This window comes from Parasteatoda tepidariorum, chromosome 2 (assembly GCF_043381705.1).
Source record: "Parasteatoda tepidariorum isolate YZ-2023 chromosome 2, CAS_Ptep_4.0, whole genome shotgun sequence".
Lineage (NCBI taxonomy): Eukaryota > Metazoa > Arthropoda > Arachnida > Araneae > Theridiidae > Parasteatoda > Parasteatoda tepidariorum.
Window position 1 is genome coordinate 93222953 of NC_092205.1, and position 17610 is coordinate 93240562.

At 28.5% G+C, this 17610-nt stretch overlaps 1 protein-coding gene across 2 annotated transcripts in view; it reads left to right on the top strand.

The window, feature by feature from the left end:
* LOC107455444 (plexin domain-containing protein 1) overlaps positions 1–17610 on the top strand; it is a 58556-nt gene that overhangs the window by 29270 nt on the left and 11676 nt on the right. For both annotated transcript variants that reach the window (XM_016073010.4, XM_016073011.3), the window contains exons 5-11: positions 369–491; positions 581–634; positions 2770–2834; positions 4886–4976; positions 9914–10009; positions 14811–14953; positions 15031–15097. In XM_016073010.4, coding sequence (XP_015928496.1) covers positions 369–491; positions 581–634; positions 2770–2834; positions 4886–4976; positions 9914–10009; positions 14811–14953; positions 15031–15097 — 639 coding nt within the window. The remainder of the gene's footprint in view (positions 1–368; positions 492–580; positions 635–2769; positions 2835–4885; positions 4977–9913; positions 10010–14810; positions 14954–15030; positions 15098–17610) is intronic.

Below are 17610 nucleotides of genomic sequence, written 5' to 3' on the forward strand. Positions count from 1 at the left end.
TTAGAACTAGAATTTATACTTGGCATCTCTTTCATTTGTAAATATTTTTTCTGGTAGAATAATAAATGTGATTAGAGATAAAAGTAAACTTACACTTAATTATTCATTTAAATTATGCTGTATATAATTCATTTAGAATATCATGTTTTGAAAATTTCAATGATTTAAATTTATAAAAATATTAATTTTTTGAATTTTACTCAATAAATTTTCAGGATATTTGAGTTGGGCCCACAATCACCCCTGTTGATTAACAGCTTTATTTTCTTTTGTAATTTTTTTTTAAAAACTGTTTCGATACAAACTTGACAGTTTGTAGCTTTTAATTGAATACTATTCTTAAATTTGTAATTTAACTTTTGTCCTAGGATTTATATACATGGGAGATTATATGCATAGTTGGTTAGCTGCTACCCAATACATTGCACCACTCATGGCAAATTTTGATACTAGTCTAAGTAACGAGTCAACAGTGAGATACTGTGATAATGGTAGGTTGCATTAAAGAGTGTGTAATATTCTTTATTTGTTGACATATGCCATTCCATTATGTTTGTGACATGTATCCTTGTTTTTCCAGGTACTGCTTTTATTATTGAATGGCACGAAGTTACTTTACAAGATGAAAAGAAAGGTGCAGTATTTTTTTATTTTTAACTGCAGTACGAAGTTCTATATCCAGACTTCAGATAATAGGAAGGATCTCTTCAACAATCAAAATGAGCAAAACTTATTCCCTTTTTTAAGAGCAAAATATGTAGGGTTGAGAATTTTCTGCTTCTTTATGATATTAACCTGACTTCAGATTTTTGTTCGATACTTAATCCGATTTTTGCTATATGAAAAATAAATTTGGATATTACTGAAACGGAATTGAAAATTTTACTACAGTGCGAAAAAAACTCTTATTTTTGTTCTCCCGTCTCGCATAAAAGGATCATTGCTGCCAAGAATCACTCATTAAACGTCAAAGTGGACAAAAATTTAACCTCTTCTCTTCTCTGTCAACCTAAAAGCCCCTTGCAGGCCTTGGGCTTCCTCAACAGCTGACAAAGGCCAGCGTCTCCTATCCAAGGCAACTCCCTTCCAATTCATAATCTTTAAGGTTTTCAGGTGATTATCGATGTTGCTGAGCCATCTGGTAGGTGGTCTGCCTGTGGGACGTGACTCCTCGGGGGTTCTTAAAGTTGGCGATTCTCATGGCGCTATTTTCAAGGCTTCTCTAAAAAAAATTTAACATGTTGGAAAAATAGCAGATTTGAGATGAAATTGTCGTGACTAAAGCGAATCATTAAGTGATTATTCAAAATCATTTTGCGGATCTACTAATATTATTTTAAAAATGAGATTGAATTTTTAAAAATTAATGTGGAAATTGCAAACTAGAAAATGCGATTGGCAAAACGGCGGGGACAATAACATCGCAAATTGAGTGTCTCAAAAATTAATTCCACAAATGCATGATTCTAAATTCCCCATGTGTGATAATATAGCATTAAAAAACTATGAAAATCTATAGCAATAGCAGGCATAAAAGGGATCGTAAATCCACTCAGATTGTTGGTGAATCATTATGAAGTCTTTTTAATTACTAATCGAAAAAATGATTGTAAAAGCCAGGCAGTTTAGCTGTAGAATCTAATCAAGGGATTTTAAAATCCATGTGGAAGTCAGTCAAACTATGAGGGTTTATTCGTTGATTGAAATTAGTGTTGATATCTGATATCGTCTACTTGTTATTTTGTATTTAATAAGGATATTTTGATGTTAACCTTAAAGATCTATTATCCAGAAAAATCTGTTTTCTGGACTTGCCGAAGTCCTGACAATTCCAGATGTGGGAATTTCCACTGTATTTTGTGTATTATTTTTTAGTTTGTTTACCATAATCTGTCTTGGCTTCTCTAAACTATTCTACTATATTGCCTTAAACCTTTAAAGAATACAAATAAGCTAATGCTTCATGATGACCTTAAATAACTTATTGAAAGCATTTTAATTTATAACTGGCTTTGATGTGTGGCTGCTTTCTGTTGATGTTCATTTCTATAATCTTGAATTGGGTGCCTGATTCGGAAGTCAAGTGAGCTATTTAGTCATGTATCAGTAAATTTGAAGATTTTATTGTAATGAAGTTAATCGACATTTGCTTTACTGGGAGAAAAAACCATTGAGAGTTTCTTATCTAGTTCAATGTCAATGAAACTCTATTATATTTGTTGGCTTTTGAAGCATCAATAAGCTTGAAATGTACTAGTTTTAAAAAAAAACATTAATGAAATAAATAAAAAAATGCTTTGTACGAACACAAAAATTTGGTTTACTCTAATTTTTTTATAAGTGGAGTTAGACTACTATTCAAACAAGGCCTATATTTGATCTCTGCGCTATGATTATTGCAGGTCAGGAATGACATTTGAATTGCAAAGATTGGTCTAAGTAAGCACCTGTCATCCTGTTTCTAACATTATTAAGAAATAGTATTATTAAAATTTAAAGAGAATCACATCGTAAAAAATGCTATCATATTTTCTAAAAAAATTGATTTTACTTATATTTCTATCATTGTTTTAGTCTGCCATGTTGAAAATAAGTTAATAATAAGTTATCACTCTTAATTTCATTTTACATAACATAGATATAAATATTCTTTTTGATTTGCTATTTTCTTAGTTTCAGCTGTTTTCTTCTAGTTTTTATGAATATTTGAGTTACTGCTTTAAAGTTTTATCAATATTAGTTTAATCAGTTTTCCCCCCTTTCTTTTAGGAGGAAATTTCACATTTCAATGTATTTTAAAGAATAATGGAGACATCATATTTGTCTACAAGGATGTAAGCTCTTTTTTAGTAAAAGATTTAATCTATTTCATAATTATTTCCTTATATTAATTGTTGTGTTTAAATAATTTCTAGTTTCGAAAATGATTATTTAAATTATAAAATTTTTGTGACTTGAAAGTCTTTTTACATGGGCTTTGTAGCATCTGCAGGGATGAGATTTTTCCGCTTTTTAGCTGATTTCCGCTTTTATCTCTCAAATTTCTGCCTTTTTATCAAAAACTCTGATTCTCTAAAAGTTAAGTTTTTTTAAAAATAAATATTCTGCTTTTTTTTAAAATTCTGTCGTTGAAATAAAATTATTATATTTATTTTCGATTTTCAAAGATAAACAGAAAACTCAAACTATGTAGCTGCCAACCCTTCTGCATTTGTACTTATTTTAGCTATTTTTTCCGCTTTAACTCGCAAAAAATAAGATTTTCCGCATTTTTATCATTCTCGCTAGATAGCTCGTAATTTCGTAATTCAGGTGTTACTTTCCGTTTGCTGGTGCAAAAGTAAACGAAATAATAATTTTTAAAACAAAAACGGTGAATTTGTGATGAAAATATTTATTCCCTTATTCAATTAATCTTGTAAATTTTATTTATTATGGCTAAACAAAGCCAATGCAAACAACCCTGTTAGAAAACCCAAGCCCAGAATCTGCTAATATCTCTATTCTTATTCACAAAATTAAAATATCGTACACTGCAACTCTTATTTACGAGATTTAAAAATCCAATAACGTAATTTGTATTTACGTGTTTGTAAAACCCTATGTGGTGATTCGTATTCACAAGAGTTTAAAATCCAATGTCGATTCGTTTATGCAGTTGTAATATCAAACATCGATTTTCATATTTATATGTAATTTAAAAATTAGACATTCGAATTCACGCGATTTAAAAATTATGCATCGCGATTCGTATTTACCCGAAATCCAATATTGAGTTTCATATTCACATGATTTAAAAGCCACATATCGGTATTCATATTCTCCCATTTTAAAATCAAATATTGCAATACTTATTCACACGATTTTAAAATCCGGCATGTGATTCATATTCATCCAATTTTGAATTTATATTCGGGATTTATAATATGTATGTACAGTCGAACCCCGCTATAGTGAACCTGGGATATAGTGAACACTCGGATGTAGTGAACTTTTTTAGCGGTCCCGTCCGTATTCCTATTTAAATAATGTTATTTTTAACGCTTATAGTGAACAGCTTAGAACTTGGAAACTCGGTTATAGTGGACTCAAATTTCATTTCTTTAAATATCTTTTTCAGTCCTCCATCTTTAAACTTGTAGGTGTTGGGACTGAAAATGAATGCATTCCTATAAAATGTGTCATATTACTCTCCTTTATGCTTATCACTTTTAACTATACTGTAATAAATGTCAAACAGATCATTTATCTTATACTCCCCCCTCCCTGACAAGCCTCGCTTTATCTCTTTTCCCCAAGCTTGCTCTACAACTAGNATTTCTTATTCTTCCGTCGTGGAGGCATACTCAGGTCTCACTAAACGTTTGCCACTAACAAATAATCATAGACTATTTTCAACGTCCCGCTACAGCACTTTATTTATACGCTTTCAGCATCAATTCAGAGGGCGCTGCGCGCGCCACGCACGCGCGATGGCTCTGAAACTTTATTAATTTGCATAATATCCTATATCCATTATTAAAATAATATTTCATTTGATTCTGATGATTCCTTCATGGTGTTGCATTTTCTACAAACAGCAGTTTATTTACCCGAAATCCAATATTGAGTTTCATATTCACGATTTAAAAGCCACATATCGATATTCCTATTCTCCCATTTTAAAATCAAATATTGCAATACTTATTCACACGATTTTAAAATCTGGCATGTGATTCATATTCATCCAATTTTGAATTTATATTCGGATTTTATAATATGTATGTATATATATTTATTCTTGGATTTCCTCTGTTTTACTTTCCGACTACTCTTATCCGTGCATCTGATAAATTAATTTTCTGCTGATTAATGCATTATATCTATTCTTTTATCTTTTCCTTAGCTCCCCTTGGGAGTCACAGAAATCGGTGATGATGCCCATCCAGTTAAAGTTGGATTGTCAGATGCATATGTCATCGATAGAGTCATTTATTGTAAGCCGTATTTTTATCACTAGCATTCATTACTACAATATATTTGATTATATGTTGCTTTTTCACTCTGAAAAATGAATTTATTCTGTTAGGTAAAAAACATTTCGTAATTTCTTATTTACAGGGTATCTGCGCACCTGGAAAGTCAGGAAAAATCATGGAAAGTCATGAATTTTGTCATTGAACAAAATTTGTCATAAAATGTCATGATTTTAACTATTTTTTAAAAAAAACCATGAAAAGTCATGGAGTTAGGTCGCCGAAAAATTTTATTTTTAGAATGGGATTCCTCTGCCCCCCCCCCCCCCCATCANTCCAGCCCCCCCATATCATGGTGTTCCAAATATCTGAATTTGTAACAAAATCCCTACTCAGATTCATATTTTATTAAAGTATAAAATGTTTTTATCATGTTCTTTAAAAATTATGGTGTTCTTTCAAAAAATTAAAGAAAAAATATCATTTCTAGAGTGGAGTATGTTTTAAACTTCTGTGATTTCATCATTATTATTATTATTTTTTATTTATTATTTTTATTTTATCAATTTAAAATTCTAGCTTAAAGCAAGCTAGTCATTGGCAAATTTTTTTAACTCTGAAATGAGAATAGAAAAAACAAGAGTATTTCTTTCCTTTCTGATGAACAAGAAAATTACCTTTAGAATATAATTCTGCAGAAAAAAAAAAAAATTTATTTGCTCAGCTATTATTTTTTCAGCTATTTTATTGCTTCAACTCTTTCTCTACTCTGTTTTTTGAATTTAAAATCAATAAATATAAAGATGCAGAGTAAAACAGTTTTGGTTATACTTATCATTTCAATGAATGTTATTAGAGCATTTTTTAAATTTATTATTCTGTTTTTGTCGGAGAAAATAGTAACCTCAATAAGTCATGAAAAGTTCTTGGAATTAGTCATGGAAAGTCATGAATTTGAAAATCTAAAATGTAGCAGATACCCTGTATTTAGCTAAGAAGAAAGAAAAATTAGTAGAAAAATTTATTAAGCAGATTTTTCTGACATGTTTTTCTATTTTAAATATTGATTGGGATTTAGTAACAGCCTTTTTCTGAATAATTATTTTAAATCCCTGAAGCAGTGGTCTCAGACTATTTTTTCGGGGTTTATATCTGCTGCAGTGGGAACGATAGTAAAAATTTTTCATTTTTAATAAATGTTATATAGCTGCCAGCTGTTCAGAATTTTTCGAATTGGTTCCGTTCCTAATTTTTAAATCAAATCCGAAAATCTGATATATTTTTATTAAAATCCAAATTTTCGTGAAATTGCTGTAAGATTGTAGCAAGTGCGCTTCTGTGATTATTGTGCCAAAGTAATTTTTAGTAGCTTTTTATTGGAAAATACTATTCCAATAGCTATTGCTGATCATTTCACTAAATTGAATCTTTAAGAACTATTATTATTTTTAAAAAAAATGTCTTGTAGTATTTAAACACTTGCATCAAAAATATTTGCTTATGATGCAGATTATAATTTGGAGAAGAATAATTATATATTAATAGGTAATGGTTGTTTTTAAACTATTATACTGGTATTCCTACTTATAAAATATTAATATTATAAATTTCGCACGGAAGATAGTGTTTATAGTTTTATCTTACTAATTTACATGAGGTATTTAAATATATGTCTATTAATGTTATTATTTAATAGTTAAATTTTTGTCTTACTCTTGTAATTGATGCATATAATTTTGTCGCATATAGTGTTCCTAATTTTGGCAGCTATAAAATATTGATTGAGTTTTGGTAACAGCCTTTTTCTAAATAAGTATTTTAAATCCCAGAAGCAGTGGTCTCAGGCTATTGTTTCGGGGTGTATGTCTGCTGCAGTGAAAAGATAGTAAAAAATTTTCTTTTTTCAGTAAATGTTATAAAAAAGCACAATTTCCTGTTACATATTCTATATTCATCTGATAAAATTTAATGTGATTTTTCTCCAAATATTAACTTTTGACTAATATAGATATATGACTAATTAATATTTGACAAATATTTTATTTTATAATAAATTTGACAATAAAGTAATATTGACAATTTTATAATAAATTTAATATTTTTGCATAATAAATTTGACTAATATAGATTATATGAGATAACTAATTATTCTAATATATAAATATTAATATAATTAGTCCCCTCATAATGAACTTAATATTGATAATTTTTTCTTAAGACCATATATTTAAGTATAGATATTAACAACCAGCAATGAAAAAACTTCAAAAAGGAAAATTTAGTGACAGTTTTAAATTGTTATTGGATAGAAAAATTTAATTATTGTCCCCTCAGTTACACGCTTTAAAAGCCCATGAAGAAAATACTTATTTTTAATGAATTAATTATTTAGTAACCATAAGAAAACATTTTAAATAATATTTAATTTAAAATTTAATTTTTTTACAAAATTAAATTATATCTAGAATTTTAAAGAAATATGCAGAATTTGTATGAAAATTTTTACTTTTTTTTTGTTGCAAAAACCATCTTTATACTACTTTAAGTAAGACGACATTTTGTAAACAAACACATAATTTAAAGCTAAAACTCTCTTTAGTATTTTTAAAATGTGTTTTTTTTTAATGAAAAAAAAATGCTAGTATTTGTTTTATGTTTCCAAATGTAATTATTTCATATAAATGTGCAGAAATCAGGCTTGGGGTGATTATTTAAATTAAACCTTATTTCCCTTTTTTTGTATGTCTTGTGCATGCGATTACATTTCATCTAAACAGAGCTGTAAAATTTCAGTTAATGTTTACTCGGGAAGAAGTTTAATTCATGATCTTCTGTTAATCACCTATATTTTTACAATTTATCTAATATTAAGAAATATCCATGAGCAATTAAAGCAGAAATGGCAAATTTTTATAACATTTAATTTTTTGAAAGTAATTTTTAGTTCTACTCACATTTAAAAAAAAAAACTGACAAAATTTAAATTACAAAATTGAGATGTTAACGTTGCAAAAATTTTAACAAGCAATTGTGCAGATATTCTAAATTATTTGATTCGTAATAAGAATAAAAAGTGAATACAAAAATGCCAAATAAGTTTCCAATTAAGAATTTTATAAAATAAATAGTTAAAAATTAATACATTTAAAATTAAAAAATAATACATTTGTTTCGTTATTCAGTTTTATTTTACAAAGTTAATATTTTGATATTCTAAATCAAACCACAGTTAAACACAAAATATATTTATAATTATCTAAACACTTATAAGTAGATTAATTTATATTAATATTAATAGCTGTCATAAATTTACTCTCAAGTTTTAAAATATTTCAATATGTTTACTAACAATGTTCCTATTGTCAAATATTCTATTATTGCTTGAAATCTGACAAAAAAGAAACTAAATATGTGATAACATTACCAAATTAATCAAACACATTAAAAGTTTTCCAAGTAAAGTAATTATAGACCCTGAGGTAATTACTGTCCCCTTTAAATGTGTTTCAAGTAGGGACAGTAATTACAAAGTTTACAATTAATTGCAGAACTACAGTATTTCCTAAACAGATAAAAAAATCTTATTTCTTCAATTAAACTATTAATATTTTATAGAAGTTGTTATATTTTATACAAATCAGAAATATTTACTTGCTTGTTATATCTTAGAAAAAAATCAGAGGACAGTAATTACATTCCGTAAATTTTTTCTTTGCCATATATTCCACCCATATATATTCTTTGAGGTGTGATTACGCTTATTGACCCTAAAAAATATGGTTCTGCAATTTAACTTAATTGTTCTGTTGAGAGGAGTTATATAATCTGGAAGTTATATTTTATTCAACTAGAGCCATCTGTAGTGTTTTATTGGCACTTATTATTCAGGCACTTATTATTCACAATTATTATTCAGGATAATAATTGCACAAAAGTTGGAGACCTACAAAATGATGTGTGGAACAAAATATACACGTTATTCGAGGAATATATGGATTGTACAAATATGTTAAGCACAAAATGTGTTTGATACCTATATATATTTTTTTATTCCTAGTGAGTATTTTAATCCAAATATACCAATAAATAATGAAAATAAATATTTTAATGATAAGTATTGCTTGAGACACAAAAGTTAACCAATTGAGAAAATAACCTTGTAGTATTCAATTTCTGGTCTGAAAAAGAAATGATTTATTAAATATGATTAAATGATTTATGAGATTTATTTATTCAATTAATAGACCTAGCTGCAAAATTATAAAATTATATCTAATGTTTTATAACAAGACTGATTGTTGTAAATTGTTGCCCATTCTTTTTAAATGATGAATAATTTTATTTTGTGTACCACAACAGCAGAAATGCTGACGTTGAAACATCCCATCTCAGAGTATTAAGAGGAACTGTACTGTGAAATTAAAGAATAGATTTTTAATCACTATAACTTGATTAAAACTTAAATAATTCTGCAGAGCACTTAGGAGGTGTAATAGGTACTTCCAGTATTATGGTAGTATTTTTATAGCCCTAGGATCAAAATAGTATCAGAAAAATTATGCCCACAGTCCAAATATAGTTCTAAAATATGTACTCTTAGTATGAGATCTTTGCTCTAAAGTAAAATTTTAAATTAGATAATTTTTAACGAAAATCCAAAAAATGAGGGATGAAATTAACAGTGTTTTACAGTGTTAAAATTTACAGTGTATTTAAAATATAATCAGATATAAATATATTTTTTATATCTGAATATTTTTTTAATTAAAATTTTATATTTTCATTTTTATTGACCAATTGTATTGGTAGTATTTTTTTCATATCCAAAATATATTGCATATTGTTACCTTTTGAGATAATAATTGCTCTATTTTAAAATATGAAATTATTTTTCGTAAGCATTATGTTAGCAAAAGCAATATCATTGTAAAATTAAAATGTTCATATTATTTTTTTAGTTATCCGCAGAAAAACTATTTACGAATATCATAGAATTGATATGAAGAAAGAAGAGATTACAAACAAGACTGCTATTCTTTTCACTGCCTTAAAAAGTATGCTTTTTTTTTTTTTTTTTAGTAAATAAAAATGTAACTTTTTTTAATTTCTTAAGCTAAATGATATAAGACTTTGCTTAAGAGGGAAATAATTAAGGTTGTTTTCTACTACTGATGTATAAAGTCCCAGCTCTTATTCATTTACATTATCTTTAAGAAAAATGATAAAATTAGCATTCAAATTTTGCATAAATTACTTAATATTACTGGTAAATAATTTGTTATCCGTCATTTTTTTTTTTTTTTTTTTTTTTTTTTTTTTTTTGCCTTAAAGAGTGCTAAAAGTTTTTGAAGTTTTATCAAAGTTTGTATCATTTGTTTACTATTGTTATTTTTTTCCATAATTTATTGACGATATTTTCATAATTTGGTTCTTTATTTTTATTTATTTAGTTCTTTGTTAATAGCCTCTTACTTTGATTTACTATTTATTTGCAATATTATGTTTGTACAGATGAATTTATTTGTTAAATTAACTCCTCATAACTGCTTTCTATTTTTATAAATTGCATGTTGACATGTAGCTGTTCATTTTATTATTAATATTCCATGAACTTTACTTATAAAATGGTTCGAAAACAAAACTGTTCTTATGCAGTTTTTAATCCAACATTTTAGCCAACTATGTCACCAATAATAATTTAAGATTAATTATTTTGCAAACTTAATTTGTAAATTGTTTAAAATTTCATGGCGAATTTTTAATTACTTCTCATTAAGATAAGGAACAGTATGCATATACTTACACATCAGCATATGATTTATTAACTAGCAAATTTCTGGTTTGAAAGAATCTAATGCTGCAACAGAAAGATGCTGTAGCAGAAATTGTTATTAAATTCTTGTTTTTTTTTATTATAGTTTTTTAATACCTTACCACAAGATTTTTCGAATTTAGATTTATTTTATTTGTAAATCTGATGTAATATTGCAAGAATTTTAGATAAGTGTAATATTTTCTTGATGTGCTTTGTTCCAATATGCTTCTATTATATATAAGCATCCTTTACTATCCTTTTATTGGCTGTTATTTATCACTTTTTGGACTATTTTCTTGTGGTTTTTAAAATTCTGGTATTTAATTACAATATTGTTACATAGCATAAGTCATTAATTTTAGCAGCCGTGCCAACTCTCCCACATTTTGCGGGAGTTTCCCGCCCTCCGGAATTGATTCAAAAAACTCCCGAATTTTACTGCAACTGACGGCCAAACTCAAAATTACCTAATTTTTCCGCGAGTGAGGAAGTTTTGTTTTTCTTTCTTGAATTCCACCCCCTCTTATCGAACTACCATCTGCCTGAAGCGTAGCTGCACGTGCTTTATTTTCCCCCCTCTTCAACACTCCTATTTCACCCGCCCCCTTCCACTGGGATTCGTAGGAATCTTCTTCCTCTCCTTTCGTGTGGAGTTGAATGCGATGACGTCACATGACGATATCGAGTGACGTCCGTACAGGAGTGGGGAAACTCGTACTCTCGATACTTAGAATTTATATTGTATCTTGCTGTTTTTATAGTTTTTAATGCGTATTTTTCCACGGTTGGCAGCAAACTTGTAAACTAGCAACGTGATATCCATTATTCGTTTAGTCTTCGTATATTAAAAAAAAAAATTATATTTTTTTTCAAGGATGTCTAAGCTGAAACGGAAATATGCAACCAATTTCAACAAATCATGTACCAATGACTTTAACAAGACTTAATTGCGAAGAGCTAAATCCGCAACTCTTTTTTTATGCATACATTAGAGACCCATTTATCCGGTATCCAGATAATCCGGGGGGAAATTTCACTCGTTTCTCCCGCCATTTTGAACTAAAACAATATGGGGGGGAAAGAAGCGAAAATTGTTCTCATCCTTGAAATTGAGTAGAAGAAAATGTGACAAAGGGGAGAATATTTTTACCCAGAGAAACGTCATTTCTTCCACGACCTTGAAGATTTTAGATCTTTATTTTCTCCTTGCCCCCCTAGGCCGTCAATCAAACTCAAAGGAGTGGCATGCTGATGTCGTTTTCTGTTTGATTTACGAGGGGGTGGGGAAAATGCATTGCACATGCATATCAGTGAAACAGAAGATGAAAGAGAAAAATATATGTATCTATTTGACATCGATTAATAAAAATATAATATTTTTCTTTTGAATAAATTCTGAAGTGCGGTATCATTCGCAAGTTTTTCTTCATGTGGAGTCGCAGCTACTTTAATAAGAAATAAGAAATCGTGTTCTTATTAAAAAAAAAAAAAAAAAGGAGAATTGTTTATTAATTTAAGCATACAATTATTTTATGAAGCAGATGTTTTGTTTTTCTGATTCCACTATGTTTGAATTTTTTTTTCTTCCTTTTCATAATAAATTTTGCACTCAATGAATAATTTTTATTCCTAAATTTTATCATTAGCTTTTTTTTTTTTTAATTCCGCTGATCTTGCCTTGTTCCAGGTTTTAATATTTGTGCTAGTGCCTTTTTTTAACTATCGTTTCGGTTCAATAATTTTCAAGTGTTGTTTTTATTTAGATTAATAAGTTTTCCTTTTATTTTATCGTCCCCCCCCCATATAGGTATGAAATATTATTGCACTATTTAATTATTGGTTTTGTTTATTAGTTAATTTAGGAATTGTATTTATTATTTAAACTTGTTTTTCTTGTCTTAACTTGCAAATTTTTTTATTCTTTTAAATGTTATTTTTCTACAATTTTTTTCCTTTTTTGATTTAGGAGTGCTTTTCTTTTTTCTCTTACTTTAAAATGTGTTTACACTTTTTCCTTGTCATTTGGGTTCGATAAAACATTGATTAATGACACTTTTTGGTCGAACCGGGAAAACTGGGAATTAAGACTTAATTTTGCATTCTTATATTTAATAAATTGTTTACTTAAAATTCCTTAGAAGTATCAAATGTTGCATACCGTGCACCTTTTTTTTGAGGTTTGCAACGAATGGTGGGTGGTAATCCATGGTTTGTTATGCTGAGTTCATGTTATAAAAAGACTCCATGTTGCAAACACCATTTAAATTTGATAAAATTAAGTTTACATGGACAGTGCTCTATTGTTCATCTTGTAATATAATATTTACTTTAGTCAAAACTGCATCAATAATAAAATTTAAATTTAGTTCTCGAAACAAAAATTTATAAATCTTATATTTTGTCTAAGCTATTTAGTGCATAATTTTGATGATGAAGCATATTTAGGTATCTTGTAGTATGAAAATAGTATAAAACTGTTTTATGAACTTTTATCTGAGTATCAGTATTGTGGTGTGGCTAAATCAAAAAGGGGGGTGACTAACATTAAGTCAAATTAAGATTAAATAAAATTTAGATACTAATTATGTAAAGGCCGAAAATGTATAAGTGGTTAACAGTGGAAGTGGGTGCAATTATTCAGGTAAGCGCAACAAAGGAGCATGCTGAAAAAAAAGGAAGAGAAAACAACTTATACCGTAAAATTACTCACCAGACTCATAGTTAATGATGCAGAAAATCATAGTTTATTTGTAAAATAACATTTAAAAACAGGTAAAAATGCTTGGCAAACATGCCAACACCAGAAATCTCGGCCTAAGCCGCAAAAACTAAACAAAACTACAATTGAGAGAAAAACAACTGCTACTGACTATTTCTTCATTATGAAGATAGGGGAGAAAACTCTCGCCAAAAAAATTAAACTTTTGCGAATAACCATTTGGTTGGCTGGAGAAGGATCAGAGGGGCAAATCACAGAGCTGCAAATATTGGCCAACTGGCGAAATTAATTGTTAAGCTCCATGCCAAACATGAAGCGGGGTTGTCTAAAGTGGTGATACACCTGGTAAAGAATTTTGTGGAATGTTCTGGAACATTCTTGGCGCCATCATAAGATCAAAAGGGGCGCTTTGCAATTGATGCAAGCCGAAACGTGGGAAAGAGGACTTGCTGACATTCCTTCTCCATCCAACAATAGGGGTTTGCTGACTGGACATACATCTTGCTGTCAGCAAGTAACAAAAGGAGGAATCTTCTTTTAAAGGAAGAACATACATGCAGAGAAAGATTACTTTCCCAAGGTTACAAAACAAATTGAGGCTTAAAACTTAAATATTACATGAAATATATTGCAAAGAATTATTGAATACTGATAACTAAATAACATTAATTACAAGTGTAAAAAGAAGAAATTAAAAAACATACAATTAAAAGTTTATCACAAATTTAACAGTTACAATTATTTAAGCGTTTAATACATTATTAACAAATTAACAAATTAACAATTAACAAATGATTATTAAATTAGATGAATGATGATGATTAAATAAATTAAGATGATTAAATAATTAAGTTAGATAATTAAATTAGGATTAACAATTGATTTTACTTAATATGTAGTATACCATACTACAAGTATTATTAGTTATTACAATGGTGACTATTTAGTAATCTTTTTATGGCAATAATGTAAGTATTTAAATGCAATATAGTAAAATCTTTATTGGTAATGTTGCATTTTCTGTGACACAAAATGTATTGTGATATTGCTTTAAACAATTCTAGTATGAACCCAGGTTTTGCTACTAGTATTTTAGCATAAGCAAATTTTACTACTTATTTTAAAAAAATAAAGTTAAACTCTGTTACATATTAGATAACACTAGAATTACTTACAGAAATAATGAAAAAAATCGCAATAGATTATTCTAAACAGCTTAACAATTTTCTAAATGTTGCTTTTTAAAAATAAGTTTAGAAAGCGTTATGAAAAGAAATAAGATTAGTTTTCTAATTATGCAATTGATGTGTTTACTTTTTAGCCTGCATCTATTACACAGATTGTGAATCTTGTATGGCAGCTGACGCAGGATTAGACTGCGTTTGGTGTCAGGCTACTAGGCGTTGCTCTGATGGGCTTGACAGAATGCGTCAAGATTGGCTCAATGCTAAATGTGATGTTGAGGTTTGTAATTGTTTTTGACAATTCTTATGTCCCTAGGTGTTGTGATATCATGCTAACTTTTCATTTCCATATTTCAGAGGCACACTATAAATTGCAGCTTGTTGCCATCTGCTGATATAAATCCATATGTACAGCCTCTGACAGGTATTTATATTATGCTAATTAGATTTTTTTTATTGTTCAAATTTACTGACATAAAGAAAAACTGGTCTCAAAATGTCTTATTTTTTAAAAAAAAAATTTGAAAATAAAAGGCTATTAAAAGTACTTAATTATAGTTCAAGATTCTTGAACGTACTTAATTAACATTATTGCCAGTTGTTTCAAACAATCTTTTTTATATTTTAAAGAATACAAAAACACAAATAGTACTATTATAAATAAAATCAGATCATTACTTTTTGTACTTTCGAGATATCGAGTATTTTTTTCAGAAAAGTAAGTATTTACTTTTTTTTCCATATTGTAACTGTGCTTATATATGTTTGATAAAAAAAATTTTTTTTTATTATTATTAAAAAATTATTATAATTAATATATAAATAAAATTATTATCAATATTAAAAAAAATCTGCATTTTCTTAAGCAGTTTTATTATATAAATATTCTACAATTTCTTTGTCCAATAATCTGTGAATCCCAATAATTGCACAACAATGGATAAAAATTATCAATCAGATGAAAGTAAATGATTTCCCATTGTGTTATATTATTATTGGCTTCTGAAGGTTGCTGCCAACTCTCTGAATTCATTCAGGTAACTCTTGAATTCTAATGCTTTCTCTCAAACTCCCAATGTGAGTATGAATCTCCCAAGTTTAGTTTGAAAATAGGAAAATCCCAACAAAAAAGAATGAAGCATGGGAATAGTATAAACTGTGTGTCCTTGCAAAAATGTTTATGCAAGTCCTAATCCTGCCTTCTCAGCTTTTATTCAAGGAGAGAGAAAATAAAAATGTGAAATATAACCAGTCTCATTTGAGTCTGTGATACTCTGAAATGGATGAGAAAGAAAGAACTTATTCAAAAGAGAGAGAGAAATGTATGATGTCATAAATGCTCCGTTTAGGAACCAGCTTAAACTGATCTCGTTGGTGAAAGATTCTGTGTTTGGGTTGAATTGATTTCTGCGTGGTGAAATGATTGGAATAGTATTGAAGTGTAGTTACGATGCCTCTGCATGGTGCGTAGTGCTTATTTTCGATTATCGTTAATTAAAAGCCCTTAAAGGTGCTTTTTTCATTGGGTGTTTTTAAAAAGTGCTTAATTTTCCCATTTCAAAATGAGATAATTCCTTTACTATGGTGATTTTCGCTTCGAATTATGCAAAAAGACACAGCTCACATTGTTCTATTCAACGTTTTCATAATTAATTCGATCCCAATCTATTTTGGCGTATAATCAGTCCGTAGCGTATGAACACGCCATTCGTTTTACAGGATTCAAAATTTCATGATTTTTGACAATTGTCAAAAACAATGCCGAAAGTTTTTTTTTGTTGACATGACGGTTGAAACAAGATAAAACCGTCAATTGTCAAAAGCTTTCCAGCCCTGCCTAATTATGATATTTTTGAGTGCTTGAAAAGTGCTTAAAAGGTGCTTATTTTTGCTGAATGATTTGGCTACACACCCTATGAAAGCTCTATATTGAAATTTTATGTCAAATATATATATTTAAAATCATTTTATGTTTTTTTTTTTACATTATTCTACATCTATTCTCTTACGGCGCAGCGTCCAATCAATTGCACAATCTTTAGTTAAATGTTTGTTAAATAATATTTTAAAGTTATTTTTTTCGGTTTACATAACTTTACAATGTCTACACAAAAATATAATTGGATATAATATAATAAATATATGATCGATGATAGCAGTTTGATTTAGATGTTAGCAGTTTTTATTATTACAATGATTAACCATAAGATATGTAGCATGTTCTCGTTACCATGTTGATTTTCACCATGCATTATGCAAAAGCGTGCTTTTCACATTGTTCTATTCAATGTTTTCACAATTCATTTCGGCGTACTTTCAGTCCATAGCGTATGAAAGTGCGAATCATTTTACGTGTTTGGCGAAATACTTGCGAGTCGGCGTGTGCGTCTACTGAGCGGGATTCGGTGAGATTATTACCTTCCTGTGTGCAACTCTGCTGCATTTTGCAAGATATTCTCCATTCCCGGCTTAATTTTCCATCCTTTGATATCGAACCGACAAATCTCTCGATCATTTTATAACAGCTAATATAATCAAGAAAAGAGTTCCTTGTCAGAAACAAGTTATTTTCTACTGATCATCTAAAGTCTTCGAAAATAATTTTGTTATTGTATATAGTGCTTAAAAATATTTTTTGAGTGCTTAAAAAGTACTTAAAAGGTGCTTATTTTTTGTTGAAAGATTTGGCTATGCACCCTGCTCTGGCATTTTTAATCACATATTGACCGTTTCTTTCTTTCTTTTTTTTTTTTTTTTTTTTTTTTCGGTTTNTTTTTTTTTTTTTTTTTTTTTGTCGAATGAATGTGCACGTGTGTGTTTTCTCTTATCGCTCTTAAAAAAATTTATAAGCCTGAAAAACATTGTTACGCAATTTAAAGACTGTTAAACACACGGAAGAGTTTCCTCCTATTATTAATCTAGAAAAGGCACTTTTCT